Here is a 25768-nt window from a genome sequence, read left to right as displayed (position 1 = left end):
GTAACTGGGTTACCTGTCTGAATGCGCCCCTCTGCTGACTGCTCCTGTGGCTCCTCCCACAGAACCCTGAATAAAGGTGATTGCGCCATTGCTCCTCCCTCAGCCTGGGGCAGACACTCAGCATGCTGGAGGTCACATTTTACTGCTAATAAAAGCCTTTCAGTATTTACTGTACTTCCAGTCTTTTGGAGTTATTGATAGTGCATCAGGTATAATTGTTGCCTTTTTGGAGCAAGTGGGCACTTCTGCCCGTAGCAATGAGAGGTTGAAAATGTCCTTGAATACTCCCACTAGTTGGATGGCACAGGTTTTCAGAGCCTTACCAGGTACTCCATCGGGACCTTCTGCCTTGCCAGGGTTCACTCTCTTTAAAGACAGTCTAACATCGGCCTCTGAGACAGAGATCACAGGCTATATTATTGGCTAGTCTGCCTTCATATTTCATCTTTTCCCTTCTTATAGCTTTTTTAGTTGCCTTTTGTTCGATTTTAAAAGTTTCCCAATCATCCAACTTCCCACTCATTTTTGCTACCTTATCTGCCCTTTCCTTGGCTTTTATGCAGTCCTTAACTTCCTTTGTCAGCCACAGTTGCCTACCCCTGCCACTTGTGGGACTACTACTTTTGTGGGACATATCTATCCTACGTCTTGTGAATTATTCCCAGAGATGTCAGCCACCTCTGCTCTGCCGTCATCCTTGCCAGTATCCTTCACCAATCCACCTGAGTAAGCTCCTCTCTCAGGTCTCTGTAATTCCCTTTATTCCATTGCGATACAGATACATGTGACTTGTGCTTCTCCCTCTCAAATTGCAGTCTGAAAAGCCATCTCGGAGGCATTCAACAAATTACTTTTGCAAACAGACATCAACCTGATTTTCCCAATCCTCTTGCATATTGAAGTCCCCCGTTACAATTGTGTCATTACCCTTATTACATGCCTTTTCCAGCTCTCTTTGCAACCTCAGTCCATACCTTGGCTACTGTTTGGAGGCCTGTAATGGTTCCCATAATGGTTTTCTTTTAGCTTGCAGTTTCTTAACTCCACCCACAAAGGTTCAACATTCTCTGACCCTATGTCAACTCTTTCTAAAGATGTAATTCCATCTCTTACAAACAGAGCCACACCACCAGCTATGCCTTTCTGCCTGTCCTTTTGACAAACAATAGAACCACAGTTTTTCAAGAAGCTGGCTTCCACTACCTTCTCAGAGAAAATAAATGCTGGTCTTTTCTCAACATCCTGGTTACAAATACAAATTTGGGTCTTCATTACCACCAAATAAACCACCAAAAACAAACCACCCTTACAGGCAACTTCCCTCTTTTTCACCACACAGATTTTATTTCTATCTATTGCCTTTGATATTAAGATGGCAGAAGTCCTGGTCGTAATGGTCTCTCCAACTCCAACAAATGGTGCAGATGTGTGTCTTAAACATTTTTCTTGTGATCACAAGACCCTGTTAGACGTTAGTATTATAAAATATCTTATCAATTATAGGGATGAGTTACAGCGGATTGAAAAGCTTGAGCATATAGACCTTAAGAAAAAGGATGTGCTGGAGCTTTGGGAAAGCATCAAGTTGGATAATTCTCCAGAACCGGATGAGATGTACCCCAGGCTACTGTTTGAGGCGAGGGAGGAGATTGCTGAGCCCCTGGCAATGATCAATGCATCATCAATGGGGACGGGAGAGGCTCTGGAGGATTGGAGAGTTGCTGGAAAAGTTGATGGAAAGGATCCTGAGAGGCAGGATTTATGGATATTTGAAGAGGCATAGTATGATTAGGATTAGTCAGCATGGCTTTGTCAAAGGCAGGTCATGCCTTACAATCCTGATTGAATTTTTTTGAGGTTATGACTAAACATATTGATGAAGGTCGAGCAGTAGATGTAGTGCATATGGATTTCAGCAAGGCAATTGATAAGGTACCCCATACAAGGCTTATTGAGAAAGTAAGGAGGCATGGGATGCAAGGGGATCTTACTTTGTAGATCCAGAATTGGCTTGCTCATAGAAGGCAAAGAGTGGTTGTAGACAGGTCATATTCTGCCTGGAGGTCGGTCACCGGTAGTGTGCCTCAGGGATCTGTTCTGGGACCGCTTCTCTTCATGATTTTTATCAATGACCTGGATGAGGAAATGGGGGGATGGATTAGTAAATTTGCTGATGACACTAAGGTTGGGTTGTGGATAGTGTGGAGGGCTGTCAGAGGTTACAGCAGGACATCGATAGGATACAAAACTGGGCTGAGAAGTGGCAGATGGAGTTCAACCCAGGTAAGTGTGAGGTGGTTCATTTTGGTAGGTCAAATATGATGGCAGAATATATTAGTAATGGTAAGACTCTTGGCAATGTGGAGGATCAGAGGGATCTTGGGGTCCGAGTCCATAGCTCAAAGCTGCTGCGCATGTTGACTCTGTGATTAAGAAGGCCTACAGTGCATTGGCCTTCGTCAACTGTGGGATTGAGTTTAAGAGCCAAGAGGTAATGTTGCAGCTGTATAGGACCCTGGTCAGACCCCACTTGGAGTACTGTGCTCATTTCTGGTCACCTTACTAGAGGAAGGATGTGGAAACTATAGAATGGGTGCAGAAGAGATTTACAAGGATGTTGCCTGGATTGGGGAGCATGCCTTTTGAGAATAGGTTGAGTGATCTTGGCCTTTTCCGTGGAGCAATGGAGGATGAGAGGTGACGTGAGAGAGGTGTACAAGATGATGAGAGGCATTGATTGTGTGGATAAAGTAAAGGCATCCGTTAGTCTTGGGAGACCATGGATCTACGCCTGGAAAGTCTTCACTCTCCAGGGCACAGGCCTGGGCAAGGTTGTATGGAAGAGTAGCAGTTGCCCATGCTGCAAGTCTCCCCTCTCCACGACACCAATGTTGTCCAAGGGAAGGGCATTAGGACCCATACAGCTTGGCACCAGTGTTGTCACAGAGCAATGTGTGATTAAGTGCCTTGCTCAATGACACAACACATGTTGCCTCGGCTGGGGCTGGGGCTCGAACTCACGAGCTTCAGGTCGCTAGTCCAATGCCTTAACCGCTTGGCCGCGTGCCCACGGTTGTGTGGATAGTCAGAGGCTTTTTCCCAGGGCTGAAATGGCTAACACAAAAGGGCACAGTTTTAAGGTGCTTGGAAGTAGGTACAGAGGAAATGTCAGGGGTAATTTTTTTACACAGAGAGTGGTGAGTGCGTGGAATGGGCTGCCAGCAACGGTGGTGGAGATAGATATGTTAGGATTTTTTAACAGACTCCTGGATAGGTACATGGAGCTTAGAAAACTAGAGGGCTGTGGGTAACCCTAGATAATTTCTAAAGTAAGTACATGTTCGGCACAGCATTGTGGGCCAAGGACCTGTATTGTGCTGTAGGTTTTCTATGTTTCTAAAATACTGCAAGTCCGGTTCACTGGCGAGACCAAAAGTGGGGGGCAGTTGTTGAGTGAACCATTTCATCATACTACAGCATCACCTGTCACAGCTATCTTGGGGAGGGGGTGCCATAGGTGTTGTGGGAGAGAACAGAGGTGCAGTGAGCACACTGAAATCTGTGCTGGGTTGGGGACTGGCCTCTCCCATTGGTGCTGCTCTGCAGTGTTCACCTTCTGGAAGATTAGCTGGATTGCCTGCGGCTGAATGAGGAACTGCTGAGTACTTAACTTGCAGAAATGTGGATCCACGCACATTCACTCTTTAGACCATACCACTCAGAGACTTGGGCTGTATTATGTGACCGTATGTGCTGTAGAATGCTGTTGCATTTAACTTTCTCCACGTATGTGGTTGAATGACAATTAAACTTGAACTAATCTTTTCCCTGTTTGCTGTTAGAAGTTATTAGTGAGATTTGTTATCAAATCTCTGCAATTCGTTTGTTGGTAATCTTTAGACAGTTGCTGGGATTTAGCTGCACACTTGATGAGGGCGTGCAGATATACTTAAGGTTCATTTATTATCAAAGAATGTATAAATGATATAACCTTGAGATTTACTTGGCCACAGGTAAGCACAAAGCAAGAAACCTAAAAGAATACGTTCAGGATAGAGGCGGTGTTCCCATTGCTGGGCTGCTCAAAGCTGTTTCCTGGAGTTTAGAAGGATGAGGGTGATCTTCTTGAAGCTTGTAAGATCCTGAGAGGGCTTGACAGGGGAGATGTCAAGGTGGCACACACAAAAGCTGGGATCTCAGCAGGTCAGGCAGTATCTATGGAAAGGGTTAAAGAGTTTTGTATGTGTTCATCTGGATTTCCAGCATCTGCAGAATTCTTTTGTTTATGAGATTTTAAAGCCACCAGTGGTATCATGGCAACCGCACTGAACTTCAAGGCAAATGGTCTTGAGTACAAATCCGGTTGGCTCCTTGCACGTTTTCCATCTGTGCTGGGTTGAGTGTCGGTTGTAAAAAACAGTCAAATGCTACAGAAACAGCAAAAATGCTGCCTGATGTGCCGCAAGGAGAAGAAAGGAACCAAAATGCGATGTTAAGAGGCTCAAATGAGGGGAGGTGGGGCCTGGTAATTTAAAACTATAGTACAGAGAAATTTCTCCTCACTGAGTGGAATGAGGTCTGAAATTTTCAATCCTGTAGACTTGTGGAGGCTTTATCATTAGAAGTATTTGAAGTGGAGGTACAGTAGTTCATTTTTTAAAAGAAAGGAGATTGATGATGGTGGGGGTTTGGCACATCCTTTTCTTAATGGTGTGCATAGACTTTAAGGTTAGTAGCTAGACGGAGTAACTGTGCTCATTGTTCAGTGGGTACAGTTTTAGTTTGGGAGCAACAGCTAGCTCAGGAGCACATCTAAAGCACTGCGAGTGGATGTTGTCAGATATGTATCATATTCAATATACTTGACTATTTTCTGAATGACAGCTGCAATTGATCAAATTGGTTGAGACTACCTTGGGAATAAGCTAAAATGGTCATTCACAAGGCATTTTTAGTTTGAGATTCCAAATGCTTCACATTTGCCTTTTGCATTCAGGAACTGGACTCTGCTATTATTGAGGATGAGGAAGTCACTACAACTTACCAAGATCCGAGTTTTACACTGATAGCAGGTGTGAACATTGAAGAAAAGAATGAAAATAGTCAAACAGAACTGTTTTGGCTACCTGCCTGTTATGTTCTTTGGGAAGCTAAGGGTTTGGTATAAACCCAGCAAAAATTCCGTAGCATTGACGTGATGATAAAATACCATGTTCTTTTCAAATACAAGAGCGCTCTGACTAACAGTGCTGATTGAAAAATTCAGCAGTAAATTGTTCTGTATTCCCAAAGGGAGGAAACTGTTTCCAGTCTTTGTCAGAGAGTAGGGAACACCTTTCACTAAAAGGTGATACTGTTTGAAGTTGCCTGTCTGATGGCGCAAAAATTTCGGGTCCCAAAGTCTCAGTGAACTTTTACAAACTGTCTTCCCACACTTTAGAGATAAAGGTGATTGATAAAATTTAAAATTGAAGTTGTGTGTGTTTATGCAGGTCTGACGGGATGCTGACTTCTGGAGTGTCAGGGCTGTCAATTGCAGAGTCTCACCTGGCCGAGCTGGACAGAGACACATTACGCCTGTACGGGGTCGGTGCTCTGGAGTCCCTGGAACGCAGCTGGGGCGTCCAGGCTGCTGCTGCTGTCACAACAGTCTCTTTCATGTTTATTGACTTTGATGACATCATTCCCATATTGCCACGGTTAAGGATTAAATTCCCAAATATTTTGGTAAGTATTTTTGGATGGTAAGGAATTGAGAGAGGTAACTGTGAGAGTCAGATTGAAAGGAGATGTGATAACAGGACAGGGGCCTGTGAGAAAGTGTAAGGGTAAAAATGATGGTCTCTGGCCCAGAGCAACAAAGTGTCTCAGTGATCGAACAGTGAGATTACCTGGGGCCAGGACTGGGGAGAGATTACAAAGTGTCTCAGTGATTGAATAGTGAGATTACCTGGGGCCAGGACTGGGGAGAGATTACAAAGTGTCTCAGTGATTGAATAGTGAGATTACCTGGGGCCAGGACTGGGGAGAGATTACAAAGTGTCTCAGTGATCGAACAGTGAGATTACCTGGGGCCGGGACTGAGGAGAGATTACAAAGTGTCTCAGTGATTGAACAGTGAGATTGTGCAGGGCCAGGACTGAGGAGAGATTACAAAGTGTCTCAGTGATTGAATAGTGAGATTGTGCGGGGCCAGGAATGGGGAGAGATTACAAAGTGTCTCAGTGATTGAATAGTGAGATGACATGGGCCAGGATTGGGGAGAGATTACAAAGTGTCTCAGTGATCAAACAGTGAGATTACCTGGGGCCAGGACTGGGGAGAGATTACAAAGTGTCTCAGTGATTGAACAGTGAGATTGCGCAGGGTCAGGACTGAGGAGAGATTACAAAGTGTCTCAGTGATTGAATAGTGAGATGACATGGGCCAGGACTGGGGAGAGATTACAAGTGTCTCAGTGTTTGAATAGTGAGATTACCTGGGGCCAGGACTGGGAAGAGATTACAAAGTGTCTCAGTGATTGAACAGTGAGATGACATGGGCCAGGGCTGGGGAGAGATTACCAGGAAGGAGCTATCCTTAGTAAATAGGGAAAAGAGACAATAGGAAGGAATTCAGAATTAGTTATATGGGTGGGATCTGCACCCCTTCCAAGGGGTGGGGGACTGGAGCTCTCTGCACCTTTAGATATCCTGTGCTAAAACAGGAACCTACTAGTATGAAATAATAACCAAAAGCCATTGGGCACACTGAGCTAATCAGACAGAATTTGAGGTGTGCCATGCTGGTGAGGCAGTTAGCACGACACTATTACAGCTCGGAGTATCGGAATTCAATTCCGATGCTGCTCTGTAAGCAAGTTTGAATGTTCCTTCCCATGTTCCCGTGGATTTCCTCCAGGAGCTCTGGTTTCCTCCACAGTCCAAAGACTTGCCAATTAGCAGGTTAATTGGTCATTGTAAATTGTCCTATGATTGGGCTAGGGCTAAATCAGTGTTTTGCTGGGTGGTGTAGCTCATCGGGCTGGAAGGGTCTGTTCCTCACTGTATCCCTAAATAAATAACCAGGAATTTTACACATTAACCCTTCCCTCACCTGACACCTGTTTTCAGAATGTTTATTTGTATCCCAACACAGGTCATTCTGAGCAGAGCTTTCAGCCTCTCTTGTAGCTATGTGTCTGTTTCTGAAATTATACATCAGGACAATAGTTTTCCTTGAAATTTTGTCTATTGTTGTTTTTCCTGTTTATCTGTGATAACAATCGTTTTTGTTTCTTTAATACAGATTTTATATTGTTAGTGTTTATTGTCAGTGACCCTAATGAGAAGTTTGAGGCAAGAGCTTTGCATCCAATCCACTTCTTGTGTCACTTCCTCACAGCACTTCAAGTTCCAGGACACCAATCTGCACAAACTGCAGCAGTTCAACGCGCTGGCACTGGGTCGCCGACTGGACCAGCTTACCGTCAGTCCTCAGGGGAACCCAGTGGTGAACTTCACTCTCTGGAAGTACTATGTCCTCTTCAGGCTTAATCATTTTGGTCTCCAAAAAATAAACGGTGTAGAGGTAAGCCTGTCAATCTTTGGAACAACACACAAAGCTCCTGGACCTCCAGCTTCCTCCTCCTGCAGTCAGTAATCAGCACTTTTGTTTTGATATTGAGTAAATGGTTGTTGTTCTGGAAACCATTCAACCACATTTCAGTCTCCCTCCTATATGCTGTTTCATCACCACCTTTGATTCGGTCAATAGTGGTGTCTTCAGCAAACTTAAATACAGTATTGGAGCTGTACTTAGCCTCACAGTCATAGGTATAAGGTGAGTAGAGCAGGGAGCTAAGCGCTGATCTTTGTAGTACCTTACTGGTCACAGAGTGCCAACATGTAAAATACTGTTAATTCATATTCTCTCCCTCCTGACTATTAGTTAACCCACACAGATATAATAATCCTATGAGTCAGAATATTGTGTAATGACCTCATGTATCATGCCACAGTCTTCTGGTTTAAGATGGCAATGGTGAAACTCAGCGACTGCTTGCTGGCAGCAAAGAAAACTACTAACTATTTTATTCATCCTACATTCTATCAAAAGCAATCACTGTAATCTCACAGTAATTTCTCTTTTGGAGTTGAGCTTTTGAACTGCAGGTACAAACTGGCATTTTTGCGGTGTGAACTTAAGGATGGTTGTGGCATGGTGTGTACAGGTCGAATTGAAGCTGCAGGGCCTGGGCCAAGAGCAAGGAACAAGCTGATGTTTGACTGATTTAAGTGCTGGGAAGGTCAGGTACGGGCTGAATTGAGGTAGCGGGTCCCGGGCCCAAAGCGGTAGGGTCCAAGTCCGAGAGCAAGGAACCATCTGAGCCAGATTGAAAAGGTCAGGGTGTCGAAGCTGGAGGTGAGGGACGAGCCAGTGTTCAGCTCGCTGCTCCCAAGGTTTACTCATCTCTTTGCTAAACTGAGGCTGTATCCTGAAACTAACGGGCTCCTGGATCAGCTGTGCACTCACTTTCATGAACTTCAGTTCTGAGTGTTATTTGCTTCCTTTTATTGTTTGCATGATTGTTTTTTTTTTATTTCTGTACTTTGAGTGTTTGATGGTCTTTTTTGAATGGGTTCTATCAAGTTTTTAAGAGACTACTAGACAGGAATTTAAGGTGGGGGGTTATATGGGAGGCAGGGTTTGAGAGTCAGCACAACATTGTGGGCCGAAGGGCCTGTACTGTGCTGTACTATTCTATGTTCTATGTAAGTTTCTTTTGTGGCTCACTGTAAGAAGACGAATCTTAAGGTTGTATAAAATATACATAATTTGATAATAAATGTACTTTGAACTAACTTTGTAACAAATTCACTGGTTCCCTTTATGTTAATAACAGTTTGTGTTGTTCTTTTTCTGCCATTTCCATAGCACTTAACTGTTTTTTTTACGCTGAACCCAGCATAGATGGAAAGCGTGCAATCAGGTGGCCGGATTCGAACTCGGATCCATTCACCTCGAAGTCTGGTGCTGACGCCACTACGCCACCAGCCAGCTTAATTAATAACAGTTATATTTACTTATATTCCCTCCCTCCCTCCCTCCCTTCTTGGAGTGGAGTGACATTTGTAATTTTCCAGTCAAAGATCAAAGCAAATTTATTATCAAAGTACATATATGTCACCATATACAGCCCTGAGATTAATTTTCTTGCAAGCATAGTTAATAATTCCATAATAGAGAGGGGGGAATGTCGACTCAGACCATGAAAGGCCTGCGTCGGGCATTTTCATGCCTTACAAGGCGCAGGTTGGAAGTCTGTGTGGGGCGCCACTCCTCGCATAGACACTAGAGCAATGTGTGATTAAGTGCCTTGCTCAGGGACACAAACACGCTGCCACAGCTGAGGCTCGAACCAGCGACCTTGAGATCACTAGACGAACGCCTTAGCCACTTGCCCACGTGCCCAACACAACACATATTCCATAATAGAATAATAATCATAAAACAGTCAATGAAAGACCACACCAACTTTGACATTCAACAAACTGTGCAAATACTAAAAAGGAACAAATAATAATAATAAATAAAAAGCAAGTGTCGGGAAGATGAGATGAAGAGTTCTTGAAAGTGAGTTCATAGGTTGTGGGAGCGTTTTACTGATGGGGCAAGTGAAGTTGAGTAAACACTTTGGTTCAAGAGCCTGATGGTTGAGGGATAATAACTGTTCCTGAACCTGCTGGTGTGAGTACTGAGGCTCCTGTACCTTCTTCCTGAAGGCAGCACTGAGAAGAGAGCGTGACCAGATTGTGTGTGATCCCTGATGATGGATGCTACTTCTCTGCGTCAATGGTTTGTGTAGATGACATGGTTCCAAAGGATTTCATGTGACACTCTGGAACCATGCCAGAATCTATTGATTCTTGAAAGATCATTACTAATATCTTCACAATCTCTTCAGCTACCTCATTCAGAACCCTGGGGTGTAGTCCATACAGTCAAGTTGACATATCTACCTTCAGACCTCTCATTTTCCCAAGCACCTTCTCCCTTGTAGTAGCAGCTGCACTTACTCCTGCCCCCTGGACTCTTGAACTTCTGGCATACTGCAAGAGACTTTCACATTTCGGTCCGAAACGGCAACTGTTTATTCCCCTCCATAGATGCTGTCTGACCTGGTGAATTCCTCCAGCATTTTGTGTGTGTTGCTCTGGATTTCCAGCATCTGCAGAGTATCTTGTGTTTATGAATTATGTTACTATTAGAGAACATTAGAATGGAGAGGGTCAGTAGCTTTAAATTATTTGGCATTAACATATCAGAGGATATATTCTGGGAACAGCACATAAATGTCATCACAATGAAGGCACAACAGCACCTTTACTTCCTTAGAAGTTTCATTCCATTTCATTCTGTTGAAGTAATCTCAGAAAGTGAGCAGGCTGTCTCATGCCTCTACCACACTCATGACTTCTGACAAATTAATACCCCAAAGCAGCGGTCCCCAACCACCGGGCCGCGAGGAAACGATATGAGTCAGCTGCACCTTTCCTCCTTCCCTGTCACGCACTGTTGAACTTGAACATAGAGTTGCCAATTGTCCCATATTTGCCAGGACATCCTGTATATTGGGCTAAATTGGTTTGTCCCATACGGAACCTCCCGTGTCCCGTATTTCCCCCGCTAAGGTAGAGCGTTCCTATGAAACTGTTCGTAAGCTGAAATGGCGTAAAGCGAAGAAGCAATTACCATTAATTTATATGGGAAAAATTTTTGAGCGTTCTCAGACCCAAAAAATAACCGAACAAATCATACCAAATAACATATAAAACCTAAATTAACTGTAACATATAGTAAAAGCAGGAATGGTATGATAAATACACAGCCTATATAAAGTAGAAATAATATATGTACAGTGTAGTCGGGAAGATGAAGGCAAAACCGATTTGTGGGGAAAAAAATCAGCACGTACGCACATGCGCACACAGGTGCCCGCGCAAGGCTTCATGGTCATGGCAGTCTTTCTCGGGGTAAACACAAGTGTCCTGTCAACACACACAAAAATTGCTGGTGAATGCAGCAGGCCAGGCAGCATCTATAGGAAGAGGTACAGTCGACGTTTCAGGCCAGGACCCTTCATCAGGATTTGACTGCTACTTTTGTCCCTTATTTGGGAGTGAGAAAGTTGGCAACCCTAACTGTAAAAGACATGTTGAGGTGAGTTTAACCCGACTTGAACACCACCCCCCCCCCCCCCACCCCGGTCGGCCGGTCCGCAAGAATATTGTCAATATTAAACCGGTCCGCGGTGCAAAACAGGTTGGGGACCCCTGCCCTAAAGTATTTCATCTGCTTCTGAAGATATCTCTTGCATGATTACAAGGTTGACTGAAATGTGTACAACTGTTTGGCCCAATATTAGTTTCTTACCACAAGATTCGCCAGCGACTTGTTCCATTGTGATGTGAAAGTATTTGTTGGCAAAGACTTAAGATCCTCCCTTTAAAGTACAATACTTGTTCTATCATTTGTAACAGGTAACTCCCATGGATATAGCAATGAGTGAACGATTCTTTGGAATTTTATCACGTGTGGCTGCCTCTCATCTACCCCAGCCTCGACTCCTTTCATTACTTGGAGAAATCAAGTAAGAATTCAATTTAATGTTGGTTCAGTTCCTATACCATAAACACATTTATTGATGTTTGCAAAAAAAGTATTCGGGAATACATTAGGAGTAATCTAAGCATTTGAAAATGAGAGTTCAAGTCTCACCTGTGAGGGAGCAGTACGTTTTTGGTGCTGTCATTTTGGTGCTGTAGAACCGAGGGCCACTCTGTCCTGACTGGTGTGTACAAAAAAAATAGGGGGCCATTTGTGAAAAACGCATGAGCTTTCTTGTTCTCTGGTGAATATGTATTTGTTCTTGCATTGTCCACATTACAACACAACATTATCTTCTGTTCAAAGCATTTTTAGCCTTGACCTTTTGGGATGTTCTGAATATTGTGAAAGGTGCAATTATTCCTTCTTCCCATCTGTGGATGTTTGCAACTAACAGTTGTGTCCAAATGCTCCTTGGGTATTTCAAACGATTGGTGATGTAGCGCAGATGAAAAGGAATATTATACTGAGGCACTTCCTGTTGAATCCTGATCCATCAAAAACCTCATTGATATGTGATGTCACAGGCACCAAATTGTTGGTTACTGGGTATGTTCCACATTTCATTCTCTGACTTCCTGTAACTTACCTTGGATGAATATCACTTTTAAATATTGCCTGATGTTTCTACTCTATCTCTGAGGCTATTTTTGCTATTCATTTGTGGAATTATTGATGTGTTTTTTACTACCTACAGTATTTATCATGAGTCCTGATGGTGGAAATTATCTGCAGTAGCTGTTGTTAACCCTGCACGTGCAGTAATACAATAATAGCTGCATGTTGCACCCTATTTCCAAATTTGATTCCATTAGGCAACATGGTAGCGTAGCAGTTAGCTAAGCACGTTACAGTGCAAGTGATCGCAATCATTGGGGTTCAATTCTTGCTGCTGTCTGCAAGGAGTTTGTATGTTCTCCCTTTGACTGCATGGGTTTCCTCAGGTGTTCCGGTTTCCTCCCACATTCCAAAGATGTATGGGTTAGGATTAGTAATTTGTGGTTATGCTATGCTGACGTTGGAAGAATAGGGACACTTAATCATCCTCAGATTGCATTGGTCTTCAGCACAAAGGACACATTTCACTCTGTGTTTTGGTGTACACGTGACAGAAAGCTAATCTTTATCAGTGGAACTGGGTTTAACGTGAATGTTGCACAAAATTGCTTTATGTGTACGGTCATTAAAAATGACTGAGGATTAATTGCTTTGCCCAGGACCAGCAATATGGGAAGAACCAAGTGATGGGGTCTGGAGGCATCCAGTCTTCGGAGGTTTAGACAGCATGCATTCTCTTAAAGCCGTACAGGTCATACATGTTATGGAAACCAATTCTGCCCGAGGTATTGATTGCTGATCTCAGTACCAGAGAAAGTGCCACTGGCTAGTTTCAAACTGCTCCAAAGCAACCATAAACTGGCTTCCACTGGAGCATTGTTTACATGAGCGGCTCAGTTCACTGCCATAGACATAGGAGCAGAAGTAGGCCATTTGGCCCAGTGAGTCTACTTTGCCATTCAATCATGGCTGATCCTTTTTTCCCCTCCTCAGCACCACTCCTTCTCTCTGTCACCTTTTATGCTGTGTCCAATCAAAAACCTATCAATCTCTGCCTTAAATACATCCAATGACCTGGCCTGCACAGCTGCCTGTGGTAATAAATTCCACAAACCCTCCACCCTCTGGCTAAAGAAATTTATCCACATCTTTATTTTAAATAGATGCTCCTCTATCCTGAGGCTGTGCCCTCTTGTCCTAGACTCCCTCCACCATGGGAAACATCCTTTCCACATCTATTCTGTCTAGGCCTTTCAACATTCGAAAGGTTTCAGGGAGATTCTCCCTCATCCTTCTAAATTCCAGTGAGTACAGACTCAGCTATCAAACGTCCCTCATACGATAACCCTTTCATTCCCAAAATCATCCTTGTGGACATCCTCTGAACCCTCTCCAATGCCAGCATCTTTTCTGACATCTTTTTGTGCTAGAAATGCTTTACAGGCCACGCAGCATTTGTGCGGAGAGATACAGAATGAATGTTTGGGGTCAATGATATTTCATCAGAATGGTTCACCTGTACCTTGATTAGACTTCATTGAAAACATCAAGTCCCTTTGTCCCTTACACTTCCCAGAAATGCTTGTTCTACGCCAGGCTCAGGGATGTTTGAATGCCTCTGACACACACAGAGTAGTTAAAAAATTAAACTATTGATCAAGTTAGCTATACTGAATTATTTAAATTTTAATTGAGGTTTTGAAGATAATTATAAATAATTAAGCACCACAGTTGAAAATTATTCAAACAACTAAATGCATTTAAGTTAACTCAATAACTGCTGGAAATGGCAGGAACCAGTCCGAAGGTTGGTGGTGACAATCCTCAGGAACTTCAGGACCTCCATGTTCAGCTGAGTCGTCACCTGAGCTGTTCCGGACAATCACTTTTATTCTAACCTCAAAAATCATCTTACTCCTGTTCCATCAATGCCAGGCGTTGTTTAATACAATTTAAAATCCTACATAGACTACATTGCTCATCCCAGACGTGTCCCCAATGTGTGAGAAATGCAAGTCCTCGGGGGCAAATTTGTTGCATAGTTATGCTTTATGTCCCAGGATACAAGAGTATTGGAAGCAAGTATCTGAGGTCCTATCGAAGGTTCAGATAACACCAGGCCCCATTTTAATAATTTTTGGAACTTCTGCGAGGTCAGATAAATTCCAGGCTACCCAGCAACAACTCCTGACCTATGGCATACTTAATGGAAAGAAATTCATACTGATGTTCTGGAAAAAGGAGGAAACTCCATCACTCAGACAATGGCCGGCTGAATTAATGGATATTCTGCATCTAAAGAGGATAAGATACGTTATCAAGGACAGACTCAAGGAATTTGAAAAAAATCTGCCAACCGTTACTGTTGTATTTAGAAGAGACCGACAGCTGAACTAAGTGTGGGGGGGTGCTAGGACCTAAACAGCACATACGAGAGGGGTGAGGGGAGGGTGGGGCTGGGAAGGGGAAAGGAGATGGGGTGGTAGGGTTTCCTTTGCTTTTTGCTTGTTTACTGTACATACATTCATTTGACTTTCATTATGTTATAAGAAAGAAAAGAAAAAAGAAGCATTGTACTTTAGGACATTGTCGGTTGTGGTTAAGCTAATGTTGCTTCACAATAAAAATATCTGAAAACAAAAGAAAATCATCTTACTCAGCTGAGTGCAGGCTCTCAGGTTGAGGGTCATTTTGGTTTTTAATTTAGATTTCCAGCATCTGCCTTTGTGATAATGTCTTCATATTAACTTTGCTAAGGTTAAAAGCTTGCAATATTTCAAGCAACACACATAAAAGTTGCTGGTGAACGCAGGCCAGGCAGCATCTCTAGGAAGAGGTACAGTCAACGTTTCGGGCCAAGACCCTTCGTCAGGACTAACTGAAGGAAGAGTTAGTAAGAGATTTGAAAGTGGGAGGGGGAGGGGGAGATCCAAAATGACAGGAGAAGACAGGAGGGGGAGGGATGGAGCCAAGAGCTGGGCAGGTGATTGGCAAAAGGGATATGAGAGGATCATGGGACAAGGGCCCAGAGGGAAAGAAAAGGGGGAGGGGGAAGCCCAGAGGATGGACAAGGGGTATAGTCAGAGGGACAGAGGGAGAAACAGGAGAGAGAGAGAAAGAATGTGTGTATATAAATAAATAATGGATGGGGTACGACGGGGAGGTGGGGCATTAGCGGAAGTTTGAGAAGTCAATGTTCATGCCATCAGGTTGGAGGCTACCCAGACGGAATATAAGGTGTTGTTCCTCCAACCTGAGTGTGCTTCATCTTTACAGTAGAGGAGGCCGTGGATAGACATGTCAGAATGGGAATGGGACGTGGAATTAAAATGTGTGGCCACTGGGAGATCCTACTTCCCCATATTTCAAATACTCACTGGCTTCGGAGCTTTTTGGACATTTCTTACCTGGAACTTTCATCGGCAAGAGTAAATGATGCATGAACAAACACAATCTTAATGTGGGCAAATTTGATATCTAACTTAAAAGATCTTTTGTTAAAATAAGAATGCTTTGTCTGGGTATGCACTACTATTCAGTTGGTTGGTGGAGGGGATGGGGGAGAGAGGGGTGGAGGGGGCTGGTGATGAAGGTTGGAGGGTGGCTGGGTTAAACAGTCAAAATGTAATTGGCAATTGGTTGTATTGAAAGTAATTTGTTTGTGTTGCAATAAAAAATTTGTAATAAAAAAGATGAAACACACATGGTTGATAATGTTGCGTGCTTTCTGACGGTGTGACCAGACTTGAAATGAGATGAATTGCTAACATCATAAATTACAAAAGAGACCTCTTTCCCATCTCCCTTCGCAGACCAAAAGCGGCCCACGCCTTCGTTCTTGCTACTCCACCTGTCAGGATGACTTTGGTGTTTTCAGACCTGGTGCTTTATTCCACTGTGCAGTCACTGGTGTATAGTTCAAAAAACCCGTAGAGAGGCTCCTTAAACTGTAACAATTTTTTCTTCCAAGAAAGAAACAGCTGAATTTCATACTGGCGGGGAAAGGAAAGAAGCCTGGGATCACAGTGGATGAGTGTAAGGACAGCATAAAGCTTGGAGCTGAAAGCATAGGTCGTGCTATCCTGAATTACTCCAATAAGGACATCGCCACAGAACAATTAAAGGTAAATGCAGCCTGGACTCTCAAACCGATGGGTTTCTATTGCCTTTTGCTATGTGTGTGTCACTTGTTGACTGGACTTCGTATTCCTTTAGGTTTGTCTATTCCTCCAAATCCACCCCACAGCTCATACTGCCAAATTTTGTTTCATCAGCAGATGTAGATATATTGTACTTGACTTTATCTAGATAAACAACTGAGGTATTAGCACTGTTTCCTGCAGCACAACTTTTAGTCACAGCCTCCCAATTCAACAATGACCCATTCAATCCTGCTCCTTTCTTCTCTATTCTTTTCCTGCTTATATATTATCCCAATACATGCTCTCTAATTTTATTTTCTCATGCACAGCCCTAATTGAACACTATATCTGAAAGTCCAAATACATTATTTATACATACAATATTTATCAGGGCCCTTAGACAATAGACAATAGGTGCAGAAGTAGACCATTCAGCCCTTTGAGCCTGCACCGCCATTCTGAGATCATGGCTGATCATCTACTATCAATACCCGGTTCCTGCCTTGTCCCCATAACCCTTAATTCTCCTATCCATAAGATACCTATCTAGCTCCTTCTTGAAAGCATCCAGAGAATTGGCCTCCACTGCCTTCTGAGGCAGCGCGTTCCACACCTCCACAACTCTCTGGGAGAAGAAGTTCCTCCTCAACTCTGTCCTAAATGACCTACCCCTTCTTCTTAAACCATGCCCTCTGGTACTGGACTCTCCCAGCATCTGGAACATATTTCCTGCCTCTGTCTTGTCCAATCCCTTAATAATCTTATATGTCTCAATCAGATCCCCCCTCAATCTCCTTAATTCCAGCGTGTACAAGCCCAGTCTCTCTAACCTCTCTGTGTAAGACAGTCCGGACATCCCAGGAATTAACCTAGTGAACCTACGCTGCACCTCCTCCACAGCCAGGATGTCCTTTCTTAACCCTGGAGACCAAAACTGCACACAATACTCCAGGTGTGGTCTCACCAGGGCCCTGTACAAATGCAAAAGGATTTCCTTGCTCTTGTACTCAATTCCCTTTGTAATAAAGGCCAACATTCCATTAGCCTTCTTCACTGCCTGCTGCGCTTGCTCATTCACCTTCAGAGACTGATGAACAAGTACTCCTAGATCTCTTTGTATTTCACCCTTACCTAACTCCACACCGTTCAGATAATAATCTGCCTTCCTGTTCTTGCTCCCAAAGTGAATAACCTCACACTTATTCACATTAAACGCCATCTGCCAAGTTTCTGCCCACTCACCCAGCCTATCCAAGTCACCTTGAATTCTCCTAACATCCTCATCACATGTCACACTACCACCCAGCTTAGTATCATCAGCAAACTTGCTGATGTTATTCACAATGCCTTCCCCTAAATCATTGACGTAAATCATAAACAGCTGTGGTCCCAATACCGAGCCCTGTGGCACCCCACTAGTCACCACCTGCCATTCTGAGAAACACCCATTCACTGCTACCCTTTGCTTTCTATCTGCCAACCAGTTTTCTATCCATGTCAATATCCTCCCCCCAATGTCATGAGCTCTGATTTTACCCACCAATCTCCTATGTGGTACCTTATCAAATGCCTTCTGAAAGTCAAGGTACACCACATCCACTGGATCTCCTGCGTCTATCTTCCTGGTTACATCCTCGAAAAACTCCAATAGATTAGTCAAGCATAATTTGCCCTTGGTAAATCCATGCTGGCTCGGCCCAATCCTATCAAGATATGCCGCTATTTCATCTTTAATAATGGGCTCTAGCATCTTCCCCACTACTGATGTTAGGCTAACAGGGCGATAGTTCTCTGTTTTCTCCCTCCCTCCTTTCTTAAAAAGTAGGATAACATTAGCCATTCGCCAATCCTCAGGAACTGATCCTGAATCTAAGGAACATTGGAAAATGATCACCAATGCATCCACAATTTCCAGAGCCACCTCCTTTAGTACCCTAGGATGCAGACCATCTGGACCTGGGGATTTGTTAGCCTTCAGTCCCATTAGTCTACTCATCACCGTTTCCTTCCCTAGCATTGTCAGTAATCCCTGACATCCATCCAACAATCTCTTTTTCCCCTACCATCAGGCAGGAGGTACTGTAGCATCAGGACAAGATCTGTTCTGTTAGGATGGAAACAGCTTCTTCCCCAGGTCAAGAGATGATTGAACTCCATGCCAACACCCAGGTCTCACCGCATATGAAGCACCAGTAGCGTTATTCTGTTTACTTTTTAACTTGTGTCGTAAGTGCACTTTATTTGTTAATTTATCTGTGATAATATTACTTTGTGTTATGTGTGTGAGTTATATGTAGTGTGTTGTGCACCTTGGACGGGAAGAACATTCTGTTTGGTATACATGTGTACAGTTAAATGACAAATAATGGAATGTGAACTTAACTACGTCACATCAGTTGGACAGCTTCAACCACTAAGTGCATTTTTCTGTAAGTTTTGAACAGGGATCTCTGAATCTGCTTAGGATAGAGTGGGAAAGATTCAATCAGAACAAAGATGGAAAGTGCTGCCCATACTCAGCAAATCAGCCTGCTTTTGTGGAGAGAGAAAAACAGAATTGACATGTCAGAGCAAAAATACTGTGTAGTCAATAGTGAAATAACAAAATGCTGGAGGTACTCAGTGGGTCAGAGTGTGGAGGAAAATGGATAATCAATGTTCTAGATTGAGACTCATCAACCCTCCACAGATGCTGAGTTCCTCCAGTATTTTGTTTGTGTTACTTCAGATTTGCAGGATCTGCAAAATCTCATGTGGTTCCACTTAACTGTACAATAATCTTACTCAATAAACTTTGACTTTATTTTCACTTACTTAGTATCAGGAAACGAAGATGTTTTGCCAAGCATACGTGCGGGGACTGGTTAAAGATGCTGCCCTCATCAATGTTAAAAATGAATCCCTGCACAAGCTGTGGCCACAGATCTTCATTGAACTTGTGCGAGACTGTGTCATTCAGATGAGCAATAAAAATTCACATATGAAACTGTGCCTAAAGAACATAATGGAGCAGAAGTGAAGAGAACAGGCAACTCCACTGCAGTTTGTGCTCAGAATTAAACATCTATTTGAGAGCCCTCAGCACCAGAATCACTCCATCTCCATTTACAAAGCCCTTGGAGATGTTCCTTTGCATTTCCATTTCATCGGAACAAGTATTACCAAATCACAATCTGTAAGAAAATGAAATCCGACAGGGACTGTGCACACCAGTGAAAGGAAGGCAGAACAACTGTTAACCAGTCTTCCCCTGTGACTGCAGGTATGCAGAGCAGTGTGGTGCAACAGCCTGTCTGTATAGGTATTACATGGCCAGTGTCTCCTGATAACATTACCTCTTGTGGGTTTCAGCCAAAAGCATTCTAACTGAATGTTTGCTCTTCCAGTAGCATGTCACGGTATGTTTGGATGACATAGTACTTGCAGGCAGAGTCATAACCTGTGAATTTCAACTCGCTGTTTACTCATTGACGTGGAGCTCACTGGAATCTTTCTTGGAGGTGTTATACACAGCAGTTTAAAAGTACATTGTGTTTTAATTCCGTTTTAATGGCGAGTGGAGCACAGCCTTTCCTGGCTCATTGTGCAACTTTGAGGGTGCCTCGCCTGTTTCAGGATTGCTGTCTGTAAGCACAGTGGGATCTGTTATCTGTCTGTGTATTGGCTTTACCTGTTCCCACAGCTCAGCATTGCATGAGACACCAATAACAGTCTGATTTTACAGTAACTGTGTCCCACATCCTTTATATCATCAGGCAGGTGCCACAATGTTCTCTTAACCTAAGAAGGGTTTACAGTGGAATTTTTGCCAAATTCACTTTATCTCATTGACTGATGCTGTTTTTGTTTTTATCAGACTACTACAGGGAAATGAGTAAACATTATGCTTTGATAATATTTGATGTTTCAATAGTTAATGTCATGTCCCACTGTAGACACACAGGCACCATCTATCTTCCCCTGCCCCTTACTCTTCAGTATACTTTTGCAACAAATTTGCTGAGATTATCTAACAATCTCAGCAAAACTGTGCCCAAGTCCAGCTGTGTTAAACTTAAAATACTATCCACTGATACGTTTATTAAAATAGCCAACTCATTGCATCAAGACTTTAATGCCAAAGACGTGCCATGAATTCCCCATCGTGAGTTGATTGGAGGCAGCACACACATTAACATTGCAATACATGGGACACTGTGCTACAATAGATTGGCTACTTGGATGTGGATCCATTCTGGTGTGTGCCAAGTGTGCATTAACTCTATGTTGGGCACTTCACATGCATTAGATCTGGGCATTACTACATGCTGTATATTTTTGACAAAATGCACAGTTTAGTGTTTTGATATCAGTCAATTTCTCCAAAGAGTTGCAATTCACAATTTGTGTACCATTTTTAAAAAAATGATTCTGGCTTTTCTTCTGAAAAGTTGACATAATTTGCTTCGAATTGCTCTGTTTTGTTGTGGATCTGTACTGAAAGTTTCTCTGTTTTGTGGGGTGTGAGATAGGAAACAATTAATCTGGAATTGCTGCTTTATGAATGAAATTTTATAATTTCAATAATTCATCAAATATTCAATTTGAATTCAGTGGGTTACTAGACTGGCATCAACCATCAACTGTTGAAATTTACATACTATTCATTATTCTAACTTTTTATATGCTTGTTTAATTGATGTAATGCACTTAATGATTTTTCAGGTTACATAATCACTAGACATTGTTTATATCTCAATGAGATTTAATGTTTGTTCATTACTGGTTTAAAGTCAGAATATTATTAAAGTTTCTTTTAAATTCATTCATGATTGTTTTGTTTTTCCAACAATCCAGGCACAAAGCAGTTCTTCTTGGAGGCCAAAGTGGACCCTTCCCAGAAACAGTTGTGTGTGTGCCATTCCTGAGGGGGGTTTGGCAACCTCCCTCACTCTCAGATAGCTGAATTATGTGCCTGACGTGGTGTGCAATTCCTCTCTCTTGAGGATAGACTTCCCACTGAGTTTTTAGACAAGGTGATGAGAGAGATTGATGAGGGTGGGGCAGTGGATATTGTCTACATGGATTTTAGTAAGGCGTTTGACAAAGTCCCTCACAGGAGTCTAATCCAGAGGATTAAGATGCATGGGATCTGTTTGGATCCAGAACTGGCTTGTGCACAGAGGAGGACAGTGACTGAAGGAACTTATTTGAGCTGGAGGTCTGTGATTAGTGGTGCTTCACAGGGATGTGTGCTGGGGCCCCTGCTGTTTGTGATGTATGTACATGACCTGGATGAAAATGTAGATGGGTGGGTTAGTAAATTTGCGATGATACCAAGATTGGTGGAGCTGTGGACAGTGTAGGAGACTGGCAAAGAATACAGCACAATATAGATCAGTTGTAGATATGGGCAGAGAAATGACAGATGGAGTTTAACCCAGATAAATATGAGGTGTTGCACCTCAGCAGAGCAAATGCAAGGAGGCAGTGCACTGTTAGGGGCAAGATCTTAAACATGTTGCTGAACAGAGAGATCTTGGGATCCAAGCTCATAGCTCCTTGAAAGTGGCTACACAGGTTGATGAGGTGGTTAAAAGGGCTTATGGAATGCTTGCTTTCATTAGTCGAGGCATTGAGTTCAACTTTATAAAACTGGTTAGCAGACATCCCACCTCTCCCGGAAGTTCCGGGAGTCTCCCGCATATTGATAGTGGACACCCGGAAATTATATACAATATCCCAGAAATAGATTTTTTTGAGAGGGAGAGAGAGAGCGAGCATCCTAATTGGTCTCTCTTCGTGCTAAGAGTGGTCCCCGACCACCGGGCTGCAAGGAAACGATATGAGTCAGCTGCACCTTTCGTCATTCCCTGTCACGCACTGTTGAACTTGAATGCACGCGAGGTCATTACGCACGCGTCATCCATGTCAGCAGAGGAAGAAGATCAACTCCTCGAGCTTGCAAATGACGGCGGGCTGAAAAGAATGTTTGACATAACATCTCTGTCGGCATTCTGGATCAAAGTCAAGGCTCAATATCCTGAGATAGCCATGGAAGCACTGAAAACGTTGCTTCCATTTCCAACATCATATCTCTGCAAAGCAGAATCTTCCACAATGAATGCAACGAAAACTAAATTGCGGAATAGACTGGACATAAGGAACCCCCTTCGAGTATCACTGTCTCCCATCATCCCTCAATAGGACCGTGTTGTTGCAGGGAAACAAGCCCAGAGCTCCCACTGATTCACCAATATTGGTGTGTTGCAATGATTTTATATGTTCATACGCGGAAAATATGCGCTGTGTGTTTAATATCTAAACATTACTTAAAATGTTATGATGCTATTGACTTATAAGTGATTTATAATTGACTTATCACTATATTCATGGGAGGAAAATGTGTGCTGTGTTTAATATAAAATTCATTAGATAAACCCTTTTAGAAACAAAATTGAGTGTATTAGCCACTTACAGGTGACTGATATTCCGTTCGTGATTAACACCCACCCCCCATCGGCTGGTCCACAAGAATATTGTCAATATTAAACCGGTCCGCGGTGCAAAAAAGGTTGGGGACCCCTGATAAGTAGACCTGTCAGTTTTCTCTGTGGGCGGGCTTTACAGTCGACCTCAAAAATAACGACAGTGTTGCTCGCTGCACTGTTTGCAACAGTGACTTTTCTGTTGCCCGTGGTGGGTTAAAATGTAAAAAACATGTTGAGGTGAGTTTAACGGGGGTCATTCGTTCGTTAGCATAGCTAATGTTATTTAAACTAGCTGGCTGGCTGCTAAGAAGCTACTCTATTGATGTCCTACATAATGAGGCCAAACTCCCTGTAGGCTTGCTTAAAGTTAATAGGCATCCATTAGTCTCATGAGACCATGGATTTGCGCCTTGGAAGGTTTCCAGGGCACCGGCCTGGGCAACGTTATGTGGAAGACCAGCAGTTGCCCATGCTGCAAGTCTCCCCCCTCCATGCCACTGATGTTGTCCAAGGGAAGGGCACTAGGACCCATACAGCTTGGCACTGGTGTCGTCGCAGAGCAATGTGTGGTTAAGTGCCTTGCTCAAGGACACAACACGCTGCCTCAGCCAAGGCTCGAACTAGCAACGTTCAGATCACTAGGCGAAAGCCTAAACCACTTGGCCACGCCATGTAATAGAATAAACATGATAATATAATATAAGTACATATTTTAATGTCACATTTTCTGCATATACCCAACTTGGTTTACAGATTAGACAAAATCACTAGAAGTATTACGTACACCCTTGGAGGTCGACTGGAGGGGTGGTATATGGGGTTGCAGGGGGTGGGGGTGCTACCTCCCTGAAATGAGTTTTTGCAGGGTGGAATGTCTGGATTAGGCCACATCTAGAGTATTGTATACAGTTCTGGTCACCCCACTACAGGAAGGATGTTGAGGCTTTGGAGAGGGTGCAGAAGAGGATGCTGCCTGGTTTAGAGGGCATGTGCTATCACGAGAGGCTGGATAAGCTTAGGTTGTTTGCTGTGGAGTGCCAGAGGCTGAGGGGAGATCTGATAGAGGCTTACAAGATTATGAGAGACATAGATAGAGTGGACAGAGAGTTTGTGTTTTCTGAAGATGAAATGTCTAAACCCAGAGGGCATACATTGAAGGTGAGAGGGGGGTTCAAGGGGGATGTGAGGAGGAAGTTCTTTACTCAGAGACTGATGGATGCCTGGAATGTGCTGCCTGGCATGGTGATATAGGCTTTTAAGAGACATTTGGATAGACACATGGATGTAAGGAGGATGGAGGGATATGGACATGATGTCAGTAGGAGGGATTTGTGTTTGGGTGGTCTTGATTTGCTTTTCAGCTGGTTCAGCACAGCACCGTGGGCCGAATGGCTTGTTCCTGTTCTATGTTCAACGTAATCAACCAATGTGCAAAAGACAACACAAATACAAAAAGAAAAAAAAGGCATAATAATAAAAAAATAAAAAGGAAACAAAATAATAATAACAATAGTAATAAATAACAGCAACTCCACAGAGCTGGAGCCTCTGCAGAATGCTGATGACGAAGCTAAGCTCAGGAGCCTGATGGTTGAGCAGTAATAACTGTCCCTGAATCTGGTGATGTGGGTCCTGAGAGCCCTGTAGCTCCTTCCTGATGGCAGCAGCCAGAAGAGAGCGTGGCCTGGGTGCTGGGGTCATTGTTGCTTTCCCGCAGCAGCACTCTGTGTAGATGTGCTCAATGGTACATCTCTTTTGCCTGTTATTTCTTATCTCTGTATTCCTCTAGCAATATTTAGAACTGTGTTCTTCAAGTTGGGGAAGGTGGGAGAAGTTTTCTAACACAGTTGCAATTGTCAGACCCATTGGCCTCCAGAATAATCTCCAGAAACAGGCAGCAACGTCTCACTGTGATCAGCCTCGACAAGCACCAGTCTCTCTGAAAGCCTGTCCATCGCCTTTCCGCAGTGCTACCAGAACACTGTGCTTTGGTGAGATCACAGTGCCTGATGACACAAGAAAGAAAAAAAAAAGCCCCTTTCACATCCCCAGATTTCCTGCATCACTTCACATTTAATGATTGACTTCTGATGTAATCATTCCGTGCAGATCACAGGAAATGGTCTCAAATCTTGGTTAAAGGAGAGATATTGACCAAAACACCAGAAAACCAGGTCCATTATGGGACTGTTTACCCCACTTTAGAGCACTGACACAAGAAAGCAGTGTCCCTCATCGGGGACCCCACCATCATGGTGTGGGCCATACTCTCTTCTCACTGCTGCCATCAGGAAGTGTTAGGTCTCACACCACCAGGTTCAGGAACAGTTATTACCCCTCAACCATCAGGTCCCACACACCAGGTTTAGGAATGGTTATTACCCCTCAACCATCAGGCCCACACCACCATGTTCAGGAACAGTTATTACCCCTCAACCATCAGGTCCCACACCACGAGGTTCAGGAACAGTTATTACCCCTCAACCATCAGCTCCCACACCACCAGGTTCAGGAACAGTTAATACCCCTCAACCCTCAGGTCCCACACCACGAGGTTCAGGAACAGTTATTACCCCTCAACCATCAGCTCCCACACCACCAGGTTCAGGAACAGTTAATACCCCTCAACCATCAGGTCCCACACCACCAGGTTCAAGAACAGTTATTACCCCTCAACCATCAGGTCCCACACCACCAAGTTCAGGAACAGTTATTACCCCTCAACCATCAGGTCCCACACTACGAGGTTCAGGAATAGTTATTACCCCTTAACCATCAGGTCCCACACCACCAGGTTCAGGAACAGTTATTACCCCTTAACTATCAGGTCCCACACGCCAGGTTCAGGAACATTTATCACCCCTCAACCATCAGGTCCCACACCACTAGGTTCAGGAATAGTTATTACCCTGCAACCATCAGGTCCCACACCACCAGGTTCAGGAACAG

General features: G+C 43.5%; 1 protein-coding gene across 6 annotated transcripts in view; it reads left to right on the top strand.

Moving 5' to 3' along the window:
* LOC140211781 (leucine-rich repeat-containing protein 49) overlaps positions 1 to 21066 on the top strand; it is a 127315-nt gene extending 106249 nt beyond the window's left edge. For 5 of the 6 annotated variants that reach the window (XM_072281925.1, XM_072281928.1, XM_072281930.1 and 2 more), the window contains 5 exons: positions 5493 to 5727; positions 7384 to 7569; positions 11523 to 11632; positions 16178 to 16331; positions 19168 to 21066. In XM_072281925.1, the coding sequence (XP_072138026.1) occupies positions 5493 to 5727; positions 7384 to 7569; positions 11523 to 11632; positions 16178 to 16331; positions 19168 to 19368 (886 nt within the window). In that variant the 3' untranslated portion in view covers positions 19369 to 21066. Of the gene's footprint in view, positions 1 to 5492; positions 5728 to 7383; positions 7570 to 11522; positions 11633 to 16177; positions 16332 to 18418; positions 18478 to 19167 lie in introns of those variants that run through there. The other variant, XM_072281929.1, reaches the window with a different exon arrangement.
* The last annotated feature ends 4702 nt before the right edge of the window (positions 21067 to 25768 follow it).

The sequence above is a fragment of the Mobula birostris genome, chromosome 18 (genome assembly GCF_030028105.1).
Source record: "Mobula birostris isolate sMobBir1 chromosome 18, sMobBir1.hap1, whole genome shotgun sequence".
Classification (NCBI taxonomy): Eukaryota; Metazoa; Chordata; class Chondrichthyes; order Myliobatiformes; family Myliobatidae; genus Mobula; species Mobula birostris.
This window is presented reverse-complemented; position numbering and strand designations above follow the sequence as displayed.